Source organism: Belonocnema kinseyi, chromosome 6, assembly GCF_010883055.1.
Source record: "Belonocnema kinseyi isolate 2016_QV_RU_SX_M_011 chromosome 6, B_treatae_v1, whole genome shotgun sequence".
Lineage (NCBI taxonomy): Eukaryota > Metazoa > Arthropoda > Insecta > Hymenoptera > Cynipidae > Belonocnema > Belonocnema kinseyi.
In genome coordinates, this window is record NC_046662.1 from 73,069,449 (window position 1) to 73,094,051 (window position 24,603).

At 26.0% G+C, this 24,603-nt stretch overlaps 1 protein-coding gene across 6 annotated transcripts in view; it reads left to right on the forward strand.

Moving 5' to 3' along the window:
• Positions 1–24,603, forward strand: part of LOC117174097 (TOX high mobility group box family member 3-like) — a 142,855-nt gene that overhangs the window by 98,380 nt on the left and 19,872 nt on the right. For 4 of the 6 annotated variants that reach the window (XM_033362831.1, XM_033362833.1, XM_033362832.1 and 1 more), the window contains 4 exons: positions 9,093–9,240; positions 10,633–10,839; positions 16,139–16,251; positions 19,675–19,810. In XM_033362831.1, the coding sequence (XP_033218722.1) occupies positions 9,093–9,240; positions 10,633–10,839; positions 16,139–16,251; positions 19,675–19,810 (604 nt within the window). The remainder of the gene's footprint in view (positions 1–9,092; positions 9,241–10,632; positions 10,840–16,138; positions 16,252–19,674; positions 19,811–24,603) is intronic. The other 2 variants (XM_033362836.1, XM_033362835.1) reach the window with 1 other exon arrangement.

Below are 24,603 nucleotides of genomic sequence, written 5' to 3' on the forward strand. Positions count from 1 at the left end.
AATTTATAATAATATAAAAATTTCATAACTTTGCTTTCATACATTATAAATTGTACAATTTTAAATTACAGTAGCATGGTAATAAAATGTTATCGAATTGCAGGGCAGAATTTTATATATGAAGCCTGCAAGTCCAAACATTTTTTACAATGAAATAATTAAAAATGTTTTGCATTAAAAACTTCCTCGTTTGAAATTTAAATTGTTCAAAATTGTACAATTTCTAATATATTTGTACGGAAAAACTGAAAAATGCCGAAAAATAAATTTATGGACACTCTAACTAAATTTTTCTGATTATTTAATTTCGGATATTTTATTATTCGAGAATTTACGGTAATCTATTCTTCAACTATTTTCGAAGAAAAAAATCACCTATCCAACTTTTTTTTTAATTCCAATAGGTACTGGAAAGGGAAAAATTAAATTTTATAAAGTTGTTTATAAAATTTCGTCCATCAAAACTACTTTCGACTTAAGAAACTTTTTTATGAAATCATTAAACTACATATATTTTATACTTTACCACGCTTCCTGAAATGAGCTTAATTAAATTTTATGTCGACTCTCGTAAACTACCGTTAATAGTGAGTCATATTTGAGCGTGACTCACCTTCTAGTGCATTATGAGTAATTGTGACGTACTTAAAATATTTATTGCTGTAAAATTTGTTATTTTTGTTGTTGCGAATTCTCGTATTCAAAATATTGTGTATATTAGCTTTTGAGAAATTGTTTATTGTAGTTTAATTACACATCAGTGACTGTAATAAACCCATCAAAGATGTATAAATGTGTGAATCCTCTTGGCAGTTTAACTGACAGTTAAATTAACTACGAGCGTGTATGTATTCGATGTAAAAAATGATACCTTCACAATTTTAAAAACCGGTTAAACTGGCAGAATTCTGATCAGGCTCGAGGCGTGTTGCTTCGAGAAATGAGTAAGGTTGGACTGAACAAATTAAACACTAAAAGTTGGAGGATTCCTGGAAGCTTTAAAACAATCAGTATTTTAAAGGTTTTCGCTTCAAAGTAGATGAATTTACGAAACTTTTAGGGAGTTTAATGGTCAGGGAATGGTTAGGGAATTTTGAAAATAATTAGTTAACCATTTTATTATTTCGTTGAAAATTCCTCTTTATGAGTTGAAATTTAAACTATTTTGGTAGAAAATTTACTTTTTTATTGCAAACTCATCTCTTTTTCTTGTAAAAAATGCAATTATTTGGTTAAAAATTAATCTTGTTTGGTCGAGGATTCAAATATTTTGTTTATAAATTCGTATTTTTTGGTTGAATTGAACTGCTTTTTATTTTTAATTGAAATTTTTTTTTGTAAAATGTTTACTATTATATTTTGTTTATAGAAGTCGGTTGAAAATTCATCTTTTTTGGTTGTAAATTCCATTACTTGGTTAAAGGTCTGTAACGCGTTGTTAAAAACAATTCTTTTGTTGTTGTTGTTGAAGATTCATAATTTTAGTTGAAAATTAGTTTTTTCTTTGTTTTAAAATGCAACTGTTTGGTTGAAAATGAACTTTTTCTTTGACAATTCAAATTTTCTGTTTGAAAATTCAACTGTTTTAGAAAACATTCGTTTTTTGACTTAAAAGTTTAACAATTTGGACAACACTTTTTTCTTTGTTGACTGGAAAATCTTTATGGGTTTAAAATTCTTGTTTTATTTGGGAAATTCGAGATGTGGGTTAAACTTCTTTTTTTTAAATTGACTATTTTAGTCAAAAATTTATCTCTTTGGTTGAAGATTAAATTATTTGGTTGAAAATTCGCCTTTTCTGGTGGAATATTAAAATTTGTAGGTTAAAAATTCAACTGTTTTTTAGACAATTTATCTTTTTTAGTTAAAAGTTGAACTTTTTTGATAAAAATTCATTTCTTTGATTGAAATATTGGACTATTTTGTTGAAAATTAGTTTTTTTTTGTTTTTGGAAAATTGATTTTTGTACTCATAATTTATATTTACATTTTTGTTTGAAAATGTATCATGTTCAATTGAGAATTCATCTATTTGATAAAAGTTAATGTATTTTATGAATAGTTCTACTTTTTTGGTAGAAAATTCTTATTGGATACAAATTTTATCTTTGTGGTTGAGAATTTATATTTGTAGTTTGTAGGTTGAAAATTAAACTGTTTGGTTTAAAGTTAAACTATTTTTTGTTTTTCTAAAAATGTCATTATTTTTTTTAAAGTCAACTCTTTGATTCAAAATTCAACTACTTGATTAAGAATTCAACTATTTTTTTGAAAATGTAATTATTTTGTTGAAAATCCAATTCTTTGGTTAAAAATTTTACCACTTTTTTTAAAAAACATATTGTTTCAGTTGAAATATCATTTACTACATTTTCCGTTAAGAATTCATCTTTTTGGTTGAGAATTTAACTACTTTGTTGAAAATATGTCTTTTTAGTTAGAAAATTATATTTTTTGGATTGTAAGTTCATTTTTTATGGTTAAAAAGTCATCTTTTTTTATTGAAATAAATAGAATTTTAAATTGTTTTATTCCGCTTATAAAATGCACTCTAAGTCTTTCAATACCAATGATAGAGAAAATGAAAAATTTGGTGAGGAAAAAATCATCGAAAAGTCATGGAACTTTAAAAATAAAGCTTTGCGGTCAGCCTGTAAAATCAGCGTTTACATTTAAATTTGCTGCTATGTTTAACTTAAGAAATCGCATAAAATTGAAATAGGTCCATAAAATATAGATCATTTCCTAGAAGTGATTGGGCACAACTAGCAATTTAAAGAGAAGAAATTAAAATTACTGTACGCTAATCTTTCAGGATTACAATGTAGTTCCACTTAGATTGAACAAGACAGTGTTTAAATAAGAGATTACAGCAATTTCAATAATATCTCTATTAAAATTTCCCTAGCCTACTTTCAGGTTTAGAATGGCTTTTTCCATTATGCTATACGATTCTAACTGCAGGCCTTGCATACCGTTATAAACGCAAGCTTAAAACCAAAGATTCGTAATTTTTTATAACAGGTGTACTCCTAACTTTGGATGAGAAAGGGCCAAAATAGGATGACAAAAATGTTAATAAAAACGTATCCTATACACCCGGCCCATTAAGATTTCAGAAGTCCGGTCTAAAAATTTATAGTCGTGCCCCTCTTTTAATGTGTGCGCCCCATGGGTAGGAAATTTAGCGAGATAGGATCTTCTGCTCTAGAATATGATTCTCAATTTCACTGACAGATCTCAGAAACACAATGCTTATAAATTACAAAATCGCTGATCATGTGCGCTCTTAAATTAAAATTTACTGCTTTTCGCCTCTCAACTCTTTACGAGTGGATCATAAATTTTATAAGAATTCAAAGATGATCGAATCTTTTTACTATAAAATCACTGTCGATAAATCCGCTAGTGCTTTTAAATTTCCCGAATAGAGTCTCTGAATCTAAATTACTGCAATTTCACTAAATTATGAAGATTAGTTAAAAATTACTAATTACACTATTACAGGGATGACAGTTTTTTTCCTGTTCACGAAAAATTACCCTTTTCTCTATGTTTTCTTTAAATATGGGATATTTACGGTTTTAAATTGTTGTCCAAAGTCAAAAAATGTTCAGTGGAAAATTCACTTTTTCATTTAAAATTAACTTCAAATTAATTTTCTAAGCAGAATTTCCTATTTTCTGACAAAATATTTTAAAAGTACTAAAAATGCACTTTAATTCATATTTAAAAGATTAATTGTTAGTTTATAAATGATAAAAAACCCTATTTTCTTTCCTGTATTTCTTTCTTTCTCCTTTTTCCATTTAAGGACGAACTGAATTAATAGACCCCAACAAGAAAATCCAACTATATTGGTTTTTTCTTAACTAAACAATCTTTTCTGTTTGAAAATTCAAATACTTTGTTAGAAAAATATTTTTTTCTTGAGGATTCATCATATTAGCTTAAAATTCATCTCTGCTTAAAAATTCTTTATTTTGTTGTAAGTCCAATATTTTACTGAGGATATTTCAAATAAGAAATATTGTTCTGAGTGAACAAATTTTAAAACTTACAAATACAGTTTATTATAGCAATGTTCTATGCAATTACATTTTTTCTTATTTTCTTATTGCTTTCTTACCAATTTTTAAAAAATGGTTGTTATAAATTGATGGCTTACTTTTTAGAGGAAAACATTCTTTGCATTCTTTACAATTGTATTTACAAAAATCGGTAGGAAGCGAGGATAAAAAAATAAATTTTCAAATAACTAAAAAAAAAGTGTAATTCAAATAAATTCCTTTTATCAATACAGAAATGTTTTTTATAATTCATTAAATTAATTAAAATTCAATAAATATAACGCTGTGATCGCTGTAATTAGATTAGTTTAAATATTTACTAATTGGATAGTAGAAAACTACTAATTGCTTCGTAAAAATTTATGAATATATTTAGGGCAGTATATATTAATTAAAATGCCTCAGAAATGGGAAACGTGACAGAAAAATTTATTAAGTGAACGTGATTGTGTAACATTTTCAGTGTTACTCAAACAATGTAAAGGCAAAACTGTGAAACTTAAATAGGCTACGTCACCACCACTAACATAAGACGTTTACAAATTTTTTCTTCAAAACGGAAAAATAAGAATTTATTTACACATTCTATTTTTAAGTAAAACACAGTGATACGCATTGTAAAGTGTTATCATTGAGTGATTGTAAAAAAAATGTTATTTGATGAAACTTGTGATTTGACAGAAAAATCATCGAATTCTGACATCGCGACCCAGTATTGACAATTATTTCTTTTTTATAAAAACAGTCTTAAAATAATTTTTTAAGTTATGATAAGAAAAGTCAATACTTTTACTAATTGATCTGAGTAAAATGTTGAAATATTGCTATTCCAATCACTCAATTACTAATTCAATTAATAAAATGTTCACTAATTCAAATTTAGGATTTTTAATTTTGAGTGTCCATAAAGTATCGTTAAATCTTTAATGTTTAAAAAACTAAATAATGTATTACAAATGATTAAAAATAGAATCCTATTAGTGAAGAGATGATACTCGAGTACGTATAATAAATTTTAGGACTCTTGTTAAATTAAAAACTACTTTTCAAGGGCAGAGAAAAAGGAAAAAATTTAAATTAATTTTTTCCTCTGGTGTAATAAAAAGAATCCTTATGGAATATAAGGTGAAGTATAAAATGCGACATAAAATTACTAATTAGTGATAACAAGCGGCATGTTGAGACTTGAAATTTACAAAGCGACAACCACTTAATAATTTTCTTTTTAGTTCTTGCTAGCTGAAAAAGATTGGGATTTCAATTAGGAGTTAAAAAGGGAGTAAAACGAGACACGCGTACGATTTAGTCGAAACACGCAAGGCGGCTGTTGGTATCGTGCGGATAATAAGCTTTGAAAGACGTTTCTTTAGTTTGGCCACGGGGACGTCATTAAATTTCGCCCTGCCGCACCATCAAGGCTGCGTTTAAATCTAATCGGAAGTCAACTAAATGAGATTTTTTCAACTTTTTTCCGGCGAAAAACTTTTATGATTAATAATTTATATCAAAAAGCATCATAAATCTCAAGCGTATAGTTATACCGTTTGACGGGGAAAATAATTTTCAATTCAAAATAAAAATTTCGAATAACAATTTTTCAAAGTTTTTGAACGCCTAAATTCGAACATAAATTAGGTTTCAGGAAAGTCTTATCATTGTCAGTTTGTTTTTCAAGTTCTATGAATATAATATTCCGAAGACTTTTGAGAAAATTCGAAAAGATTTTTGAGATTTCAGATATTTCGAAAAAGAATTTAGACAATTTTGAAAAAAATTTGGTTATTTTAGAAGATTTTGCCAAATTTCAGGTTTATTCAAGTCAGTTTAAAAGATATTCAGAACATTTAGGTGTTTGCAAGAAATTAAAAAATATTTTATACATTTTCGGAAATCTTTCAGTTTTCGAATATTTTTAATGCCTTCAAAAATTCCTTATTATCTTAGAAACTGTCACGAAGTTTTTCAAAAATTCTGAATTATCCTTCAAAACTAGAGGAATTGCATTAAAATCTTCCATATTTTTCCGACATTATAAAACCTCCGCCATTTTGAAATTACCAACACAAGGAAATTTCCGAATCTTAAAAATTTTTAAATTGTTCAATATTTTTTTTTGACTCGAAATTTAAAAAATGTATCGATATTATAAACCGTCGAGAATTTTACAATTTGGGAATTTTTCATTTTCGTCAATTTTATAATTTCCGGAATTTCTTATTTCGAATATTTTCTTTTTCGGCATTTTTAGTCATCCCATTTTTAGACATATTTTGAAATCTTTCTAAATTTTCTTAAAAAATTCATTTAAAAAATTAATTCAAAACTTTCCCAGGAATTTCAAAGAAATTTTAATTATAATCATGAAACTTCAAAATTCTCAAGAAGCTTGAAAACTTAATTTTGACATTCAAACATTTACATTTTATTCTTGATCTTTTCAAATCGTTTCAAAGTTCGAATTATTTTTGAAATTGATTCTAAACCTCCAATTACTTAATAAAATGATTAGCATTTTTCTTAACATTTAAAAAAATGCTACAAAAATTCAAAGAAAATTGCCTAAATCTTGGAGATTGCTTTCTAACCATTTTTGAAGTATTTTAAAATGTTTTTAAATGTCCTCTTAACATAAATTATTCAAAATAAAAAAATTAATTTAATTTTCCTAGGAATCTTAATAAAAAAATGTATCCTCTTGAAACCTTTCAAAATTCTTACAAAGTTTTTTTGACAATGTTTGAAATCTTTTGAAATCGTTTGAAATCTTTATAAATATTCTCTTAAAAAATAATGTTTTCAAAATAAAAAATCACCAAAAAATTTTACAAAAATCGTAAAAAAATTTTTTTATAATTTTGAAATGATATAAGACACTTTTAGTCTTCAGTACTTTGATTCCTTTGAAATTTAATTTCCTTAGATGCTAAATAATTAAAATGTCTAGACTTAAAAAATCTGAAGCCTTGAAATAGCCCGCGATTGTTTAAAAGTCTTGATATAGAAATTTCCTAAATATCTACAGTTATTTTAGATTGTAGTCCTAAAATTCCTAATTCTTTCATCCTGATTTTAAAATTAACAAATTTTAGTTCCTCTTTTATATCATCTTAAATTTACTTTCTGCAAATTTTCTATTTTTTAAATTAAACTACTCGAATTTTTTAGTATATTGAAATAAAAATTTCTATTAAATTAAATATCATCAAAAATTTAATTTTTTTTCCTATGTCCATTCGCCTGTTTTCGGACAAGAGATGAAAGCAATTCAATAAATAAAATTAAAACGTGTAGCACAAATATTAGTTCGACAAATCAAATATCGCATTCTGCAGTTTTCCGGGTTTCCACATAGAATGCAGTCAAAAGGAAGAATGAAAATAAAAAAGGGAGAAAAGCCCGGGGAAAATTTATTGGCAGGTAAATTTGATTTTGGATCGTTTGCGAACGCGAAAGTCGTCTGGGGTGTTTCGAAGGGAGAATGGTGGAGCGAGAGGCGGAGTAGAGAATAGAAAGGGGGGTAAAAGGGGGTGAAAAGGAGGGATGAGGTTGATGTAGAGTAGGCCGTAAATCCTCCAACGCTGACGCAGCGGCGGCCATATCTCAAAAGTTATCCAATTTGTGTTAAAATAGCATTCGGGTAGTGGATGTGCCACCCCCTTCCTTCCTCACCACCCCCTTCACGTTTCACGAAAATTATCGTAGTCTCCAAGAATTTGTGAATTTTGCGAATAGATAACAGAAATTGGTGTCACATTCTATCAAAAACGAGTTGGAAAGCTGAGTAAAAACCCGTTCAGTAATAATACAATCATCACAAAAGACGAAAATTGAATTTTCGTTATATATTGATAGTAAGTCAAGAATATTATGTGGAGAATCTACTATCAGAGTTTAGGGTACCCGCTAGTACGGGAAACCGGGAAATCAGTGGGAATTTTACCTATTTTTAGAATTGAAAATGCTAATAACATTTTCAATTGTGAAATCATTTACTTTACAATGAGTAATTCTAAAATATTTTACTTTAAAAAAGTTTTCACTTTCGGTCTTTATTTTTAAGCGTGCCTGTTTTAAACTTAAAAAATTTTATAATGCATTTTCGACGACTTAAAAAATTAAAAATTACAAGCGTATTAACAGTTTGGTTGCGTCTAGTCGTTCGAAAAAAATGCGGGCGTTGGAAAAACGGATGGATTAGCCAAGCTTACGAAAAATATTCGTAAAAATTAAATAATAATAAAATTAATAAACTATTATAAATCTTAAAATAAGTTATAATTTTTAGATTCATAATTACGTAAATGGTTTTGCTTAATTTAAAATCCTATTTAAATATTCTTGGCACCCTTCTCTAATTTCTTAGATAATCAAAGCTTTTAGCATGTTTTCTCCCCATTAATTAAATTCTACTATCATTTATCCGTATAATCCGATTTTAATAATCCAGTGCCATAACATGTTTTGTCAAAAATTAATTTGAATTAATTTGAAACTGAATTGTTTGAAAATAAAGAACCTTAAGTCGTTAAAATTTCAAAGTGCGAAAATAGAACTTTGAACGTTAAAATTTTAAGCGAGTGTTAAATTTTGTTGTATAAGTATAAAAATTGAACCATTTTTATTTAAAACTAATTAAAATTAGACTAATGTAACTTGTAATTAAAAGAGTGCTTGATTAAAAAAATTAATCGTTTAATTTTTAATATTTTAAACATAAAATTAATTAAAATGATATAATTTTGAAAATATACCAATAATTTATTAATTCATTCTTCATTTCAGAACATTGTACACAATAGCATATAATAAATTTATATTTTTGAACCAGGAATCTTTGAGCTGTTCAATTTATAAAAGTTTAAATTTTTGAAGTTTAACAACATTTAATATAAAATTTATCTATTGAAAAGTGTTAAAAGCTTCATTTTATACATGTACATTATTGAGCCTTTAAGTACTCCCAAGAGTTAATAGCAAGTCTGGAAAATTTTTTAATTATTTTTATTATGTTGTTTTTTGCAGCTCGGCTTACAACAGTCCTCAAGGCTCATATTCAACCATGAGTTCGCCAGGTCAACAACATAGTGGACAACAATTGTTGTTATTGCAGCAACAGCATAATCATCAGCAACAGCAGCAACAGCAACAACAACAGCAGCAGCAGCAGGCTGTAAGAATTTATTTAATAATTGTTATTACCAATTTAGTCGAAATAAATATGCTGACTAAATTATTCTAATTTTAATTAACAGTCAGAAGAAAAAACATAAAAATTTTAAACAAACAATAAATGGCAATCTAACGTTCGATTTCATTTTCTTATTGATAGAAATTAAAAAATATGCTTCAATATAATAATAATAATAATAATAATAATTGTCTTGTCGTTTATAATATTATCTTTTAAATTTCTTATGTAGCCGGGTTTTCTGTTAATTTAGAATCTTTTAAAGGTCACATTTAAAAGGAAGAATATTATTTTTTATATCAAAAATCAAAAGCATAACATATTGTTTCTTTAAAAAATTTAGTTTCCGACTAAAGTTTTTTCTTTTCGCTTCTTTTCAAATTTAACAAGATGATTTGATTTTAATGAACTGAACTCTTCAGCGTTTACAAATAAACTTGTTGGTGGTGTAATCATTAAAAAAACCATTTTTAAAACGAAAAAAATCCTTTTCCCGAAAAAGTAAGCTATCGTTGAATAAAATTGTATAATTTTCAAAGATTTCGTAATGACCGATAAGATAAAGCTTGGTCAGAAACAAAGTTTTATCATTAAGAAGTTTTTTGTTTTGAATTTTGTTTATGAATATTAATCTTTTATGCCTTAAACGTGCTTAAACGAGACCATCATCAATATGAAAATCTTTTAAAGTGCATTTGTTTGCTTTTAAAAGATACTTTTTTCACGAGACCTGCTTTTAAAAGTTAAGAAGATAATATTTGGAGTATAATTTTAGAAAATTGCAAACACAAAAGAACTCTAAATAAGAAAAAAATGTCAATTCACGAAATGTTCGTTGTTCTGTCTTTTTTTTTATTTAGTTCAGGTTGCATAGAGCTATTCCTCTTTATCCCACTTTGGTAACAAAGTTTTTGCCTCACCTGGCTGGTTTTGCTCCATATATTCTGGCTCGTCTTTTTTCGTTCATCGCAGTAGTTCTTTTTTATCTTTTCATTAAACATACATTTAAAATTGGCCGAATTGCAAAATAAAAATAAAATGTTTACCTTGAAAACCTGCAAACCGCGATCTAAACTAAAAGACTTTTTAAACATGTGACAGAAAATTATTATTCATATTGTGTCGTCTAAGTATATTTTTCAACAGTTTTATCATGAATATTGTATTTCATAATATAAAATATATATTATAATATAATGAATGATTGACGATTAATGTGTGTTTGGACATTCTATTGTATTCTTCTTATTGCAATATGTGTTCATCGTGCTACATAAGCGGGAACAATATTTTAAATTCAATTTTTTAAAGAATTTTAATTGAAAAAATTAAATGATAATATTTTTTAAAAAATTATTATTTACATTTTACAAGGCTCAGATGCAACACATGCAGTATATGCATTCTCAGCAGCAGCAACAGCAACAACTTCAGCAACAACAACAGCAGCAGCAGCAACAGATGCAGTACCGGAGTCCTGCAGGCGGAAGTCCACCTGCAATACAAAATACTGCTGCTCCTGAAAACAACAATACAACAACCAGCGAGGATAGTGATGATAGCACTCCTCATTCAGCAATGGTCAGTAATAAAAATTTCTCTATCAATTATTTTGCGACTTCCCTGTTCCCTGGAAATATTCAGATTTCAATTTTCTAAATTTTAAGACAAGAAAAAGTCTGGAATTTCCTCATCAGGGAAAAGGAATAGAATTTTTCTGGTCAATTTGTTCAATGAATAGTTTTATACCGGTTTCTAAATGTTCTTCAATTCTTTTGAAATTTTTTTCAGTTGTTTAAAAGATTCCAAGAAATTTTCAATAGATTTCAATAATTTGAAGGGATTTAAAAAAAATTGGAAATATTTTAGGTTATGCTTTTAAAAATGATTTTAAGGAACTTTAAACAGCTTTAAAAAGGTTTAAGGGCATGTAATACTTACAGTTTCCCCGTCTTTTTTTCCACAAAAATGAAAATTTTTAAAAACTGAATTTGGAGATGCTAAAGTCCAAAGTCTTCGGCCAAAAATATTGTGTATAGTTTGGAAGTAACGCTCGGGTGAATTTTAACACACATAACCTCGAAATAACTTTCTAATCCTAGGAAAAAAGCCAGGGGAATCTAACACTGAAAAAATCGATACTAATTCCTAAGCTATATGCAAATTAATCACATTTTGCTAAATTAAAACTTTTTTTAATTAACTCACAAAAAAAGTGTGTGGGGACGTCCGTTAGCATGTTCGCTATCATTTCCTAAATTTTAAATACAAAATATGTATTATTCTAGAAAAAAGGCCGGGGAAACTTAAAACTGGTAAAATCGACAATTTTCTAAGTATCACATGCCTTTAAGGGATTTCAAAAGATTGAATTGTTTTGAAGTATTTTATAAAAGCTTCTAAGGCATTTTCAAGTAATTCGAAAATTTTCAAAGAATTTTCAAGAATTTGAATAATTTTAGGGGATTTGGAAAAAATTTCATAGAATTTGCAAAAAATGTATAGAGTTTTGGACGATATACAACGATTTTTATAGGGCTTGTAATCGTTCAGGATGTTTTAAAAGACTCCAAGTTATTTTTAAATATTTTCAAAGAATTTAATGAATTTAAGGAATTAGATTTCATATAATTTCATGAGATTTCATAATATTTTAATGAATTTATTTCTAAGAATTTAAGATATTTTTAAATTTTCCAAGGAATTTTCAATCGATTAGAAAAATTGTAAAGTATTGCGAAAGATTTCAAAAAATTAGAAATATCTTAGAACATATTTAATATATTTCAATAATTTCAAGTAATTCTAGACTATTTGAAAGAATTCAAGATATTAAACAAAAATCGAATGTATTGTCTAGAACTCTAAAAAGTTTTAAGGGATTTCAAGAGATTTCAAAGGATTTCAATTATTTTAGCAAATTTTTAAGTGTTTTAAAAAATGGATTTCAACAGATTTTAAATGTTTAAGGTATTTTAAAAGATTCCAATACATTTTTAAAAGCCTTTAAAAGTTTCAAGAGATTTCAACAGATTTTAGTCAATTCTACTGGATTCAATGGATTTTTAAGATTTTTTTTATAATTTCTGTTTAATTTATCTTAATGTATTTTAAACTCTCCTGGAATTCTTGGGCATTTCATCAAATTATTTTGAATTCCTTTAAGCTTTTTGAAGCTCGTTTCAAACTAACCAAATTTAATTCAATTTTTCATATTTTTTAATTATTGTCATTGCACTTGCATTTTTTGTAATTAACCTTGAATTTGTTAATTTATTCATTCATTCAAATTTCATTAAAATCAATTAAATTTTATTAATTATTTTTTAAAATTGCTTTTCATTTTTTTTTTTTGTAATTTAACTTCAATTATTTTGCAGTCTTATAAATCAAGTTTTCCTGAATTCACTGTGAATTCTTAATAATTTATCCTAAATTCTTCTGAGTTCTTTACAATTCTCGTGAATTTTTTTAATCACTTGAATTCGTCTTAATTCATGTAATTCTACTCAATTCAGTGGATTTTTTTTAGTTTTTGTTTAGCTCATCTTGAAGTCTCTTAACCTCACCCTGAATTCTTAGGCATTTCATCAAATTATTTCGAATTACCTTCAATTTTTCTACACTTATGTCAAACTGAGTTCAATTAAATTTTCCCTATTTCTTAATTATGTATTTTTAAATTATATTAATTTTTTTGAACTGACATTAAATTTGTTAGGTTAAAAAATTGGAATTTTATCCTTTAAAAATAAATAGTCTGGGAAAATGAAATATTAGTCAATTTTAAGACCTATAAAATGCGTGCCTTCCCTCCCTTCCTAAGAAGAAATGCTCTCATCTAATATCAACAAGTCACGTGACTAGCATTCTTAGCGAGTCCTTTTGAAAACTATTAGAAATCATTGAAATCTCGTTCTCGCATTTGACAGACGAAAGTGCTCGCATCCTGAATATCCGCGAGCAAAGGAGATTGCTTTTATAAGTTTTAACAAGGGTAAAGCTCCCATTGTCGACGGAAGAGTTTTCTCAGAAAGATACACAAACGGCAGAAAATAGAAGAGACTGTGTTTACTTAGCGACAGTGAAAGATTCATTGTAAAAAAGCTTCGTTTTCATTAAAGCTAAATTCCTTCTGAAACCTCTCTTACGCTTTGAGGATTCATTCAATTATTCTTGCTTATCTTGGGGATAAATCTTAAAAGCAAAGTACCAGGGATGCGAGTGTTTACTTAATTTACAGTAAAGATCTCTCTATTCCTGAGGTCCATATTATCAATCGGCAAAAAGAGAAAGGCTGCTCTTTCCATTTTAATTCCCTTAATGATCCTTCAGTGGAGTTGTAACTTGACATTGCTCCAACTGCGTACAATGTAGTCATTTGTATTTATATTTTCTCGAAGGACAAATCTATTAATGGAGGAAAGACAGCTGTCTTCGGGACGTGTGATAGTTTTCAATCGTGCATTGAATTTATATCGATTTATGTGAGGATCGAACGTTTACGGTTGTCGTTTCTAGGCTAAGAATTATAGGATTGAAAGACGTAATTATGCAATAAATTCCTATGGCGAAGGAAATTTTTAGACCAGATTTAATTCAAATGTTTTAATTTGCTACTTGGGAAATCATATTACTTAAATTCCACTTAATTATCTGAATCAACTTAATGTTATTTTCTTTTCTTTCCGAGTTCGCAGTATTTCCCCTATTCCAATTTTTCCCCTTTTCTCTTAAACTATGCGATAATTGAAAATACAATTGTTCGTTTTACACCTAAAAAATTATTCTATTCAAAACTAGAACATGCCACCGCGAGTAGTAAAAGTTCCTTTTAACTTACAGAATTATCTAGTATAGTTAAAGTTTTTTAAATTTCATTAATATCAAACTAAACTATTTAGGATTTAAATAAAACTTAAGCTCTAATATTTTTTTTACCGAATCTATACAAATTAAATTTTTTGCAGTCAAACGTGATAATGTACGGTGGTCTGCCTGTCCTAATTTAAAGTTAGATTTTTTTAATTCAATAATAATTCTTCTGAACTTAGCATAGCTTTTTTGAAAATGTTCAAAAGATATTAAAAATAATTTTTTTTTAACAGGTTAATCAGTCTAACCGAAATTTTCTGTAAGTAGATTATTAATTTCGATGGAACACAAATTTAATAAGTTCTACAATTTTAACAATTTTTCAAAAACTAGTTTTTAGTTCAGCAATGCGCAGTTTTTGGCAGTTGTTACATATTCTTTCGTCAAATGTACATTCCGTACAATATTAAATTAATATATGGATTTATAAAAATTTCAACAAACTTTTTCCTCCTACTTTTTCTTGAATGAAGAAACCCAAGCTTTTCTTTGCAACCAAAATAAGAGCAAAATAATGGTATTTTTTATTACAATTTTTTTTGTTTATAATTAAAAGGTTTGCCGTACATTACACAAGTTTTCAATTGATAGTTTTTTAGTGCTTGGACAATTCAAAATTAATAGTGTTTGAAATTAAACAATTTTTGATTTCGTAATATTTGATCATTTCAAGGCGTTTAAAATTTAAAAAAATCTGAATTATCAATTCATTGTGCATATAGATTTTTCAAATATGAATAATTTTTGAATCAAATATTTAAAAAATATTACTATTTAAAACTTTAAAATATGTTACAAATAGTATTTATGGAAATAGTTCAGATCTCCAGATATGTTAAAAATATTGGCATCCATTAAAACAATAAAATTACGAAAGTATTTTTTTTAAATATGTCTTACTAACTAGAATTAATCATTTCTTGATTTATTTAACTCATTTTTAACATGCTTAGAACTATTAATATTTAAACAATTTATATTATGGATTCTTTATATTTTATGTTTTTAATATTACAAAATAAAAATTACACGCACGAGCATTTTATTTCAATTGTTTTTTCAGGGTAATGAATATTTAAAATTTAATTTATATTCATGGAATTTTAAAGGATGTCTACATATTTTAATGACATTTCTTTTAATGGAAATCACGATTATATAAAAATTTCAATATCAATTTTATTTAAACGTTTTTTTCTATGAAAACTTTATTGTTTTATGTATTTTTACTCGAAATATTCCAAAGAATTTCAATGTTGTTTTTTTTATAGATAAATTGAATGAATAATATCAATTTAATTTATATCCAATGAATTAAAAATTATTTCTACTTATTTTAATGGATTTGTGTGAATATCAAAGATTCTAAGGACTTTTAACGAATTATCAGAGAATTTTATGTTATTTCTAAAAATTCCAAAGAATTTCATGAGATTTTGGTTTTTTTAAATTTAGAACTCTTAATATTTAAAATACTGTGGTTATGAATTTTTCAATAGTTTTTATTTTTAATATTAGAAATGAAAAATAAAAGGAGATTAAATGAAACATTTTAATTTAATTTATATCCAAGGAATTTATACGAATTTTAGCAACCTAAGTACATATATCCTATTTAAACAAAAATTAATACAAGAAAAAATTTTTTAAATCATTTGAAATTATTTAAAAACTATTAAATCTCCTATTTCCCTATTTTTCTCTTTTTTGTGAAACAATTACCCTATTTTCCCTTTATTTATTCTTTGTTTCTTCTCTTTAATTAAAAAAAAAAATTTTAATATTCATAAAACTCATCTATTCTTTATTTGATATTTGAAAAATGAACAATCAATGCTAAAATAAAGATGCCTCATGAAAGTGAAAGGAATGGGTAGATAGTGAAGGATTATTTAGAGGTGTCTCTAATGACAGCGATTATGTGCTTACATCTTTATTATTGCACCATGAAAATGGTTAACCGAATCACTTAATCGTCACTTAATCGACGTTTTATCTTGTACAGATTGCGGGAATCAAGCGACCATCTCCAGAACCCGCTGATGGGGCAACCAAGGCACAGAAGAAGCCGAAAGCCCAGAAGAAGAGGAAGAAGAAGGATCCCAATGAGCCACCAAAGTGAGTCTTCTTGCTTACTTTTTATACCATAATCTGGGAGCTCGCCACATTATTGCCATCTCGGGGTTATTTGGCTTCAAAAGAACTCTCATTTTTTTCTCTGGCGTCCTGCCGATTCTTCATCTGTTATCTAACCACAAATAAGCAAATATCTCAATTCATTTTGTAATTTTATTCAAAAGACTGCCATAATTTTTCTATTTAATAATAATAATAATAATAATAATAAAAGAATAATTTCATTTCATTTTACATGATATAAATAGCGCAATTTAAAATAAGTTGGATTTTTAATTTTTGTTATTTTTAATGTCAATTGTTAACTTTTTGAATGATGAAATCATTCAGTTTAAAATTCGTAATTCTCCAAATCTTTTACTTTAAAATTTTGCCATTCTAGGTCTCTATTTTCAAGCGGACTTTCTTAATTTCAAGAATTTTAAAATGGAATTTTGAAAACAAAGAATTAAAATCTAAGTGTTTGAATTTGAAAATTTGGAATGAAACCTTTACAGTTTAGAGTTAGGATGAGATCATTTAGATTTTGAATTAGAAATTTACAGTTGATGAACAGTAAGTGAAAATTAATTAATATACTTTTTTAACTGAAATAGTGTATTTGAAAATTGAAATGTTTACATTCGAAAGCCTTAGTAGTCAAACCAATTTGAACGTTCAAATGAAACTTAACTATTTTCTATTTCAAATCCTATTCAAATATTGCTTCAGTCTAAAATATGTCATTTTTAATCCGTTCAATCTAAAAAAATTTAATTAAAAAAAAAGGAACAAGTTTTAATATGAAGCATATTAGTGTGTGTCAATTTAAAATAAGTAATTATAAATCAAATATTCGAAACTAAATAATTTGAAATAGAAAGCCTTGAATCGTTAAAATATCAAAGTGTTCAATTTAAACTTTGGTTGCAATTTGGATTGTTCCATTTAAAAAATAATAATTTGATAGTGTTGAATTTTGATGAATTATAATTTTAAAGGAAAGAGAAGAGATTTTGGTATTCAATTTTTCTTGGGTTGGAAGAGAAACTTTTTAGTCTTTTATATTTTTATTGAGTTGAAAGCGGGAAAAATTGTTTATGAATGGTCCAATTACTTTCCTAATATAAACAGATTTTTTATTTGTTTATTAGACTTGATTAAACCGATACCGATAGCTGTCTGCTTGTGAGATTTATTGGCTATTTGTTATTAATAATCTAACCATAACCATATAATCTATCATAACTGTTCTATTGTTGTATTCACAAATGGGTTATGGACATCGAAACAAATAACTCGATATATTAAATCTAAATCCGCTTACTTTCATTGATTCCTATATTAGAATCGTGCTCCACATTTATGGAATTTCAGCACTAATAATTATTGCCAATTAGGGGCCATCCACAAATTACTCAACGCAATTTTCCGATAATGTTGACCCCCCCCCCCATGTAACGATTTTTCCTTTAACAACGATTATAACTAATGATTATTTATTTTTTCTTATTACTACTCTCATTAACAATTATTTAACGGAAAAATTTCAATGTTTATCCAACATTTTTGATAAATTGAAGTTAAAATTTATTTTATTACTTTTTTAAACAATTCGATAAAAACTCACTCTTTTTTGTTTAAAAGTCAACTTTTTGTTAAATTCACCTTTTTGGATTGAAAATTCATCTATTTTGTTAAAAAGTTTATCATTCTTGGTTGTAAATTACAATTTTTTGTACAAAAATTTATCTGTTTTGGTTGAGGACTAAACTATTTATTTGAAAATTCGTCTTTTTTTTTGTTAAATTAAACTGTGTTTGGTTTACGCAAAATTAAAATATTTGAGATTCAAATATCAAATATTATATTTTTTAGCGATAATTCATCTTTTTTAAATTGAAAATTCAACTGTTTAGTTAAAAGTCGAACGAGTTAGTTGAAACTTTCAAACGAGTTTGTTTAATCTTTTTGGTATAAAAGTAATCTAATTAGTTAAAACTTTATTTCTCTGGTTGAAAAAGTAATTTTTGGTTGAAAATTAATTTTTTGTTAAAAGTTAACTTTTCTAACTAAAAATTGAAATATTTTTTCGTTGTAGAATTATTTTTATTATTTTTAAAAAATTAAAATTTTTACTTGGAAATTCATCTATAGTATTAATTAATTAATCTTTTTGGTAGAAAATTAATTTTCTTGTTTGAAAATTTATCTTTTTTTGTTTTGTTACAAATTTATTTTTATAACTGAAAATTGAACTATTCTATTTTGATTGAAATTTAATCTTTTTATTTAAAAAATTATGATCTTTGTTGAAAATGTGTCATTTTAAATAGAAAATTAATTTTTTGTTTGAAGATTTATAATTTTAGTTAAAAATTTATTTCTGTAACTTAAAATTTAACTATTTCGTTAAGAGGTTATTTTATTTGGTTGAAAATTAATTTTTTTTCTAAAAATATAACTTCTGTTTTTGTTTAAAATTTTATTTCTTTGGTTAAAAAATTAACTATTTTGTTGAAGATTCGTATTTTTTTGGTTGTTTTTTTTTTGTTTCTTAAAAAGTTAATTTTTGAAAATTCTAACTTTTCTATTTTGGGTTTAAAATTGATATGTTGAATTTTAACTCTTAGTTAAAAATTATTGTTTTTAACCAAAAATGCAACTATATTATTTTTGCGTGAAAATGTATCTTTTGTTTTTAGTTATAAATTTATTTATTGTATGGAAAATTCCTTTTTTCTGGGTTGAAATTTAATTGTTTTAACTGAAAACTCAATTGACTTTTAAATACATTTAGGAAAAAATGTTTTTTTGCATTAAGATTATTTATATCCTAGGTGTAAGTTTGTTTTTATACCTGAAAGAAAAAAAATTAGAATAGACGGGGAAAATTAAAAAATTGATCACACAATTTTGAAATTGGTATTTTGTAGCTACCCTGAATGTAAACTCAAGTTCAAAGACAAATCTGAAATCAGTACCACGTTGAAATCAAAGGCATACCTCCCTGAATAAATTCAATATAATTGCAAAGTTCTCTGAATTGAGGAGAATGAAAAGTGACGGGCAGTACTAGGAGCTTATAAAAATTATTTTATTCATTCATTTCGCTCACAAAGCCAGTCCGCTTGGAATTCTGTCTTTGAGAACTTTGTAGCTATAGAGTCGAACGTTTTAAGCGTAATTAGAGAGTCGCTCTAATGACGAACGGACAAGAAAGAAGACTAAATGAGACGATGATGAGAGGAAGATGAATGTAATCAGGAAAAGAAAAGTCTGTCTTTGCAAATTGAAATTCGACGAGCTCTCCTCATGCCACCTGTCCTTTCGATTCGTTTTTTAAGCTACAATTTCAATTTATAATGTCTTTTTTTAAAATATATTTTTAATAATATTTTAAACATATATTTTTTCTTTTTTCAGGCCCGTTTCTGCTTATGCGCTTTTCTTCAGAGATACACAAGCTGCAATTAAAGGTCAAAATCCAAACGCCAGCTTCGGGGAGGTTTCCAAAATCGTCGCTTCCATGTGGGATGCACTTGATACCGAACACAAAGATGTGAGTTTAAACTTAAATTAAAATTTTTTAATATATATGTCTTTAAAGTTCATTATTATTTTTATCAGGAAACCTTTCGCTATTGAATTTTAAGCATTCTGAATTCAATTTTTTCCATATTTCAAGAAACTTCCCCTTTTTTTCGTTTTTTGCTTAGATTCGAACTAAATTGATAGAACCTTATAAGAAAATTCAACTGTTTTTGTTTAAAAGTTCATTCTTTTCGGTTGAAAAGTCCAGTATTATATTTTTAATAATGAATTTATTCAGTTCAGTCCAAAATGTTACTGTTTGGTGGAATATTTGACATATTTGTTGAAAAATCAGCTATCTTGTGAAAGGAATCTTTTTGTTTGGAAATTTATCTGTCTTGATTTAAAATTCGGCTATTTGTTTAAAAATTCAAAATTTTTTTTAATCATTTCCTCTGCTTTATAGTTCAACTATTTGTCTTTTTTGCTTTAAAAATCCACTATTTGGTTTAAAATGCAACTGTTTTTGATTCAACTTTAATTTTTTTTTAATTAAACTGTTTGCTCGAAAATTCATCTTTTTTTGTTGAAAATTGGATTAGGATTGAAAATTCATTATTTTAAAGGAAAGGTCACCTTTCTTGATTGAAAAATAACTTTTTTGTTTAAAATGTATCTATTCGAGTTTAAAGGTCTACAATAATTTGTTTGTTTGTTGAAAATTCTTTTTTTTTTAACTCAACTGTTCTGTAGAAAATTAATCAATTCAATTATCTAATAGGAAATTAATTTAATTTTTTTTTTGTATAAAATTCGTCCTTTTTTGGCTGAAAATTCAACTATTTGGGTTAAAAATGAAAATTATTTGGTTGAAAATTAATCTTGCTTTCAAAATTCAATTATTTTGAAGACATTTTTTTAAATACATCTCTTGATTGACGATTCAACTATTTTATTGACAATTAGTTTTTTAGTAGATTTGAATTATGAGAGAATTCATAATTAATTTATTCGGTTAACGTTTGTTTCTACTGCAAGTTTAACTATCCAATTTCTTTAAATTGAGTTTTCATAATTAACAGTTCAACTATTTGATTGAAAATTCATGTATTTCAATTTGAAATCATAGGAATTGGGAGCCTTTCAAAATTAATTCAATATGTTACCTACATTCATTTTATTTAAACAAATGTGTCCCCTATTATTCCCCTACCTTTGTGAAAATTATTAATTCCGTAACAGAAACTCTAATTATTTTTGAATTTATTTAATCTCTTTTTAAATTATTTTATAAAGAAAATTTTTTTACTCCTTTGATTATTAGAGATTTTAATGTTTTTATCCAAATTAACACTTTTCAGATGACACATTAAAAATAATGTTTTTCATTTCGTTGATAAATTATCCAGACATAGAACTGTGGTTTAAATTTAGTTCAAAAAGGAATATACGATAATAAAGCTAGAGATTAAAGCGAAAAATATGGAATTTTATAATACAGAGATGTTTTTGAATCCTGATTCTTTTCGAGGATGAAGATAAGCCCCTCTTTTGGTTCGATGAATGTTACACACATTACTCGACCGCAGAGATTTTCGTTTAGACGTTAATTAGGTCTGGACTTGATTACGCGACACGTCCACTTCCACTGATGAGGTGCTTTCACGAACTGAGTTACGATTAATTAAAATTTTTATCTCGTCGAAAGCGTAACGAGAAAGTATTATTTGTTATAATGTGCAGCTAGTTGGGAAAATAAAAAAAGTAAATTGGTCGGAAAAAATATGTCTTGGAATAAGAAACCAATTTCATCTACTAATGGCTACAGGAACTTGCACACATTTCCGGTAAAAATAATACAAGATTAATTAAAATCGAAGGGACATAAAGTAAATTTAATTATTTTTAATTTAAACATAAAAAATTTATAAATATCTTTTAATTTCGATATAACTAAAATAATTATTAATAATTTATAGTTTTATCATTTGTTTTTTTATTAGGCTTAATAATTTTAAACAATCGACGTATTATAATTTGAAGGTTTTCAAATTTTAACTACATTAAAATTGTAGTCATCAAGTAATGCGAATTTGTTTTTTTTTATACACTTTTTAAATATAATGTGATTATTTTAAGAATGTGTGGAAATGTATTTAGAAGTAAACGAATGCTTGAAATGATTGGCTTTTTCTTTAATTAAATTTGTTTTAACTCTTAAATTAAACATTTTTTTAATGAAATCTACAAATAATCGCTTTTAATATGTAAAATCGTAGAAAACCTTATGGGAGTTAAAAAACACTTGTTCTTTTTTAAATACTCTTGCGCAATTAAATTAACAATTGTAAACTATCTAATTAATTATTGAAAATAGTTATACAATCATGTTTTATGTAAGTGCTTTTTGCTGGAAATTTGTATTTATAAAAAAATTTTAATATAAAATCATAACATTTTGAAAATGGCTCATAATTCCAACAACAAAAAATCAGTTGTTTCAGTTTTTTTTATCGGGAATTCGCATCTTTAAACAAGAATCTTCATGGAGATTCTTATTTTTCAACTATTTTAGGTTAGGTTATCGCCCTACAACCATGAAAATGGAGATATTTGAACAAAAATCATTACTTTTTCAAAGTTTCTATTTTTTTTTTAAATTTTAGTTTACGTTCGAACAACATTTGTAATTTTTAACAGTTTCAGGTCGTATTAACGATTTTCACAGAACATCGGTTATTTAAAACAAATGATTTAATTTTAAAGAAGATTTACATTGTGAACAATTTACAACCTCATCAGGTTATAATTGAAATGTTTTTTATTAAAAAGATGATTAAATTTCAAATAAGGATGCTTATTTTTAAACAATTTTAGATTACGTCAGCACTTCATATCCTCAATTGAAAATTTAAAACAAAAATAATTGTCATTTGAAAAAGATTTAGAATATTTAAACAATTTGTTTTTAATGTTAGTGTTTTCCGTTGGAAATTGGTATTTTTAATTTAAAGAAATTATATTTCTAATACGATTTACAACTTTATAACTGTTTTAGTTTATTTTTCGCGTTTTGCACCAGAATAAATTTTTGTTGGGAAAAAATCAATTGATTAAAAAAAATATTTACAATTTTGTACACTTAAAGAATAAATTAACGGATATTGTTTGTTTGAAAGAAAAGTCATTAACTTTCAAAGAAGATTTTCAATTCTGAACAATTTTCTGCTATATTGGATTAGTGTTTTCCTTGGACATTTTTGATATTTTAAATAAAAGAATATTGTAATTATTATAATTGAAATCTATAGATTTCAAGTAATATTTTTAAATGTTCAACATCAATGCTAAAAAAAAAGAACTAAATTTCAAAGAAGATTTACAATTTGGAACAATTATTTGCTACGTTATATGTTAGTTTTTTTGTCATAAATTATTGGTACTTAGAATAAAAAATTATTTGATTTCAAAGAATATAATATTTGGACAATTTCGGATTCTGTTAGTGTTTTTCGCTCAAAATCGAAATCTGTATTAAAAATCATTAGATGTCAAAGAAGATTAATAATTTTTTTTTACAAGTTTAGGATACGTTGGCATTTTACATAGAAAGTTAGTATTTTCAAACATAGGTTATTTTAAACAAAAATAATTTGACTTCAATTTGGTATTCTTAAACGAAAATGAATCATTTGTTTGCCTATGTATTGTATATGTATGTATATTGTATATTGTCTATGTATTTTAGATAATAGATACTATCAAATACAAAATTGTGATATTGGTATTAATTTTATATTTTAATGTAAAAATAGCATTTAATGAATCTAAATTTAATAAACAAAATATACAAGGAATAAAACTTTCATGCTAAAGTAAACGGCTAAGTAGTATTGAATTACTCTGTTAAATTATATTTGTAATAACACTCTAGATTGCTTTGAAACGAGGGGAATATTGTCATATCCATACCCGTATGGAAACAGTGAACTGGCTATAAATTGTTGGAATAATGTAGCAATAAAGCTACAGTATCAATTGCTATACGAGCGATCGCGTTTGCCTCGCCAGGCAAATGAATAAATTCGTATGAATAAATAGAGAGGGAAAAGATCCTTCAGATAATTTCACAATTTTGCGTTATGATTTTCCACTAGATCGTTCAAAATATTGGAATCTTTTTTACATTTTAGTCCTTTTCATCAATAAGATTAATTTCTAATCGCGTTCGCAATATCCCTAAAATAAATACCATCAAAAATAAATTTGATTATTTATGTATACATAATTTAAAACATTAATAATAATTTGTGCTCATAGGCATATTCTTCTAATTAAATTACAGGTTTTTTACTTAATTTTAATTTTAACTTATAATTTTAAATAATAATAATTATAATGGGGAATTTAATTATATATAATATATTATATCATATGAAATCATCGTAGAGCAAAAAAGATCTTTTGGATATTATCTTTTAAATTAATTGCAGGTTTTGTACATACATATTTTCCTTTCAAAAAAAGCCGTGGTTATTTTTCACTCTATGGTTCTCCTTTCGTTTCTTTCAAGAAAAATATTTGGGACATTCGTTTCTAATTTGATGGAGAATGCGTTGTGTAACTTTTACACAGCTGAGACGCAGCTGGCCCCGCATGTGTTAATGAAACGCAAACATTGTAAAAAGGTTTTGAGGATATTCAGAGATTAAAAGTGTTTTTTTTTTATATTCTGAGGCGCAGTAAAAACTTCCGTTTGGATTTTTACTTAATCAGGATAAATAATATAAACTATCTTTCAATTTTTCAATTTTTATCTCA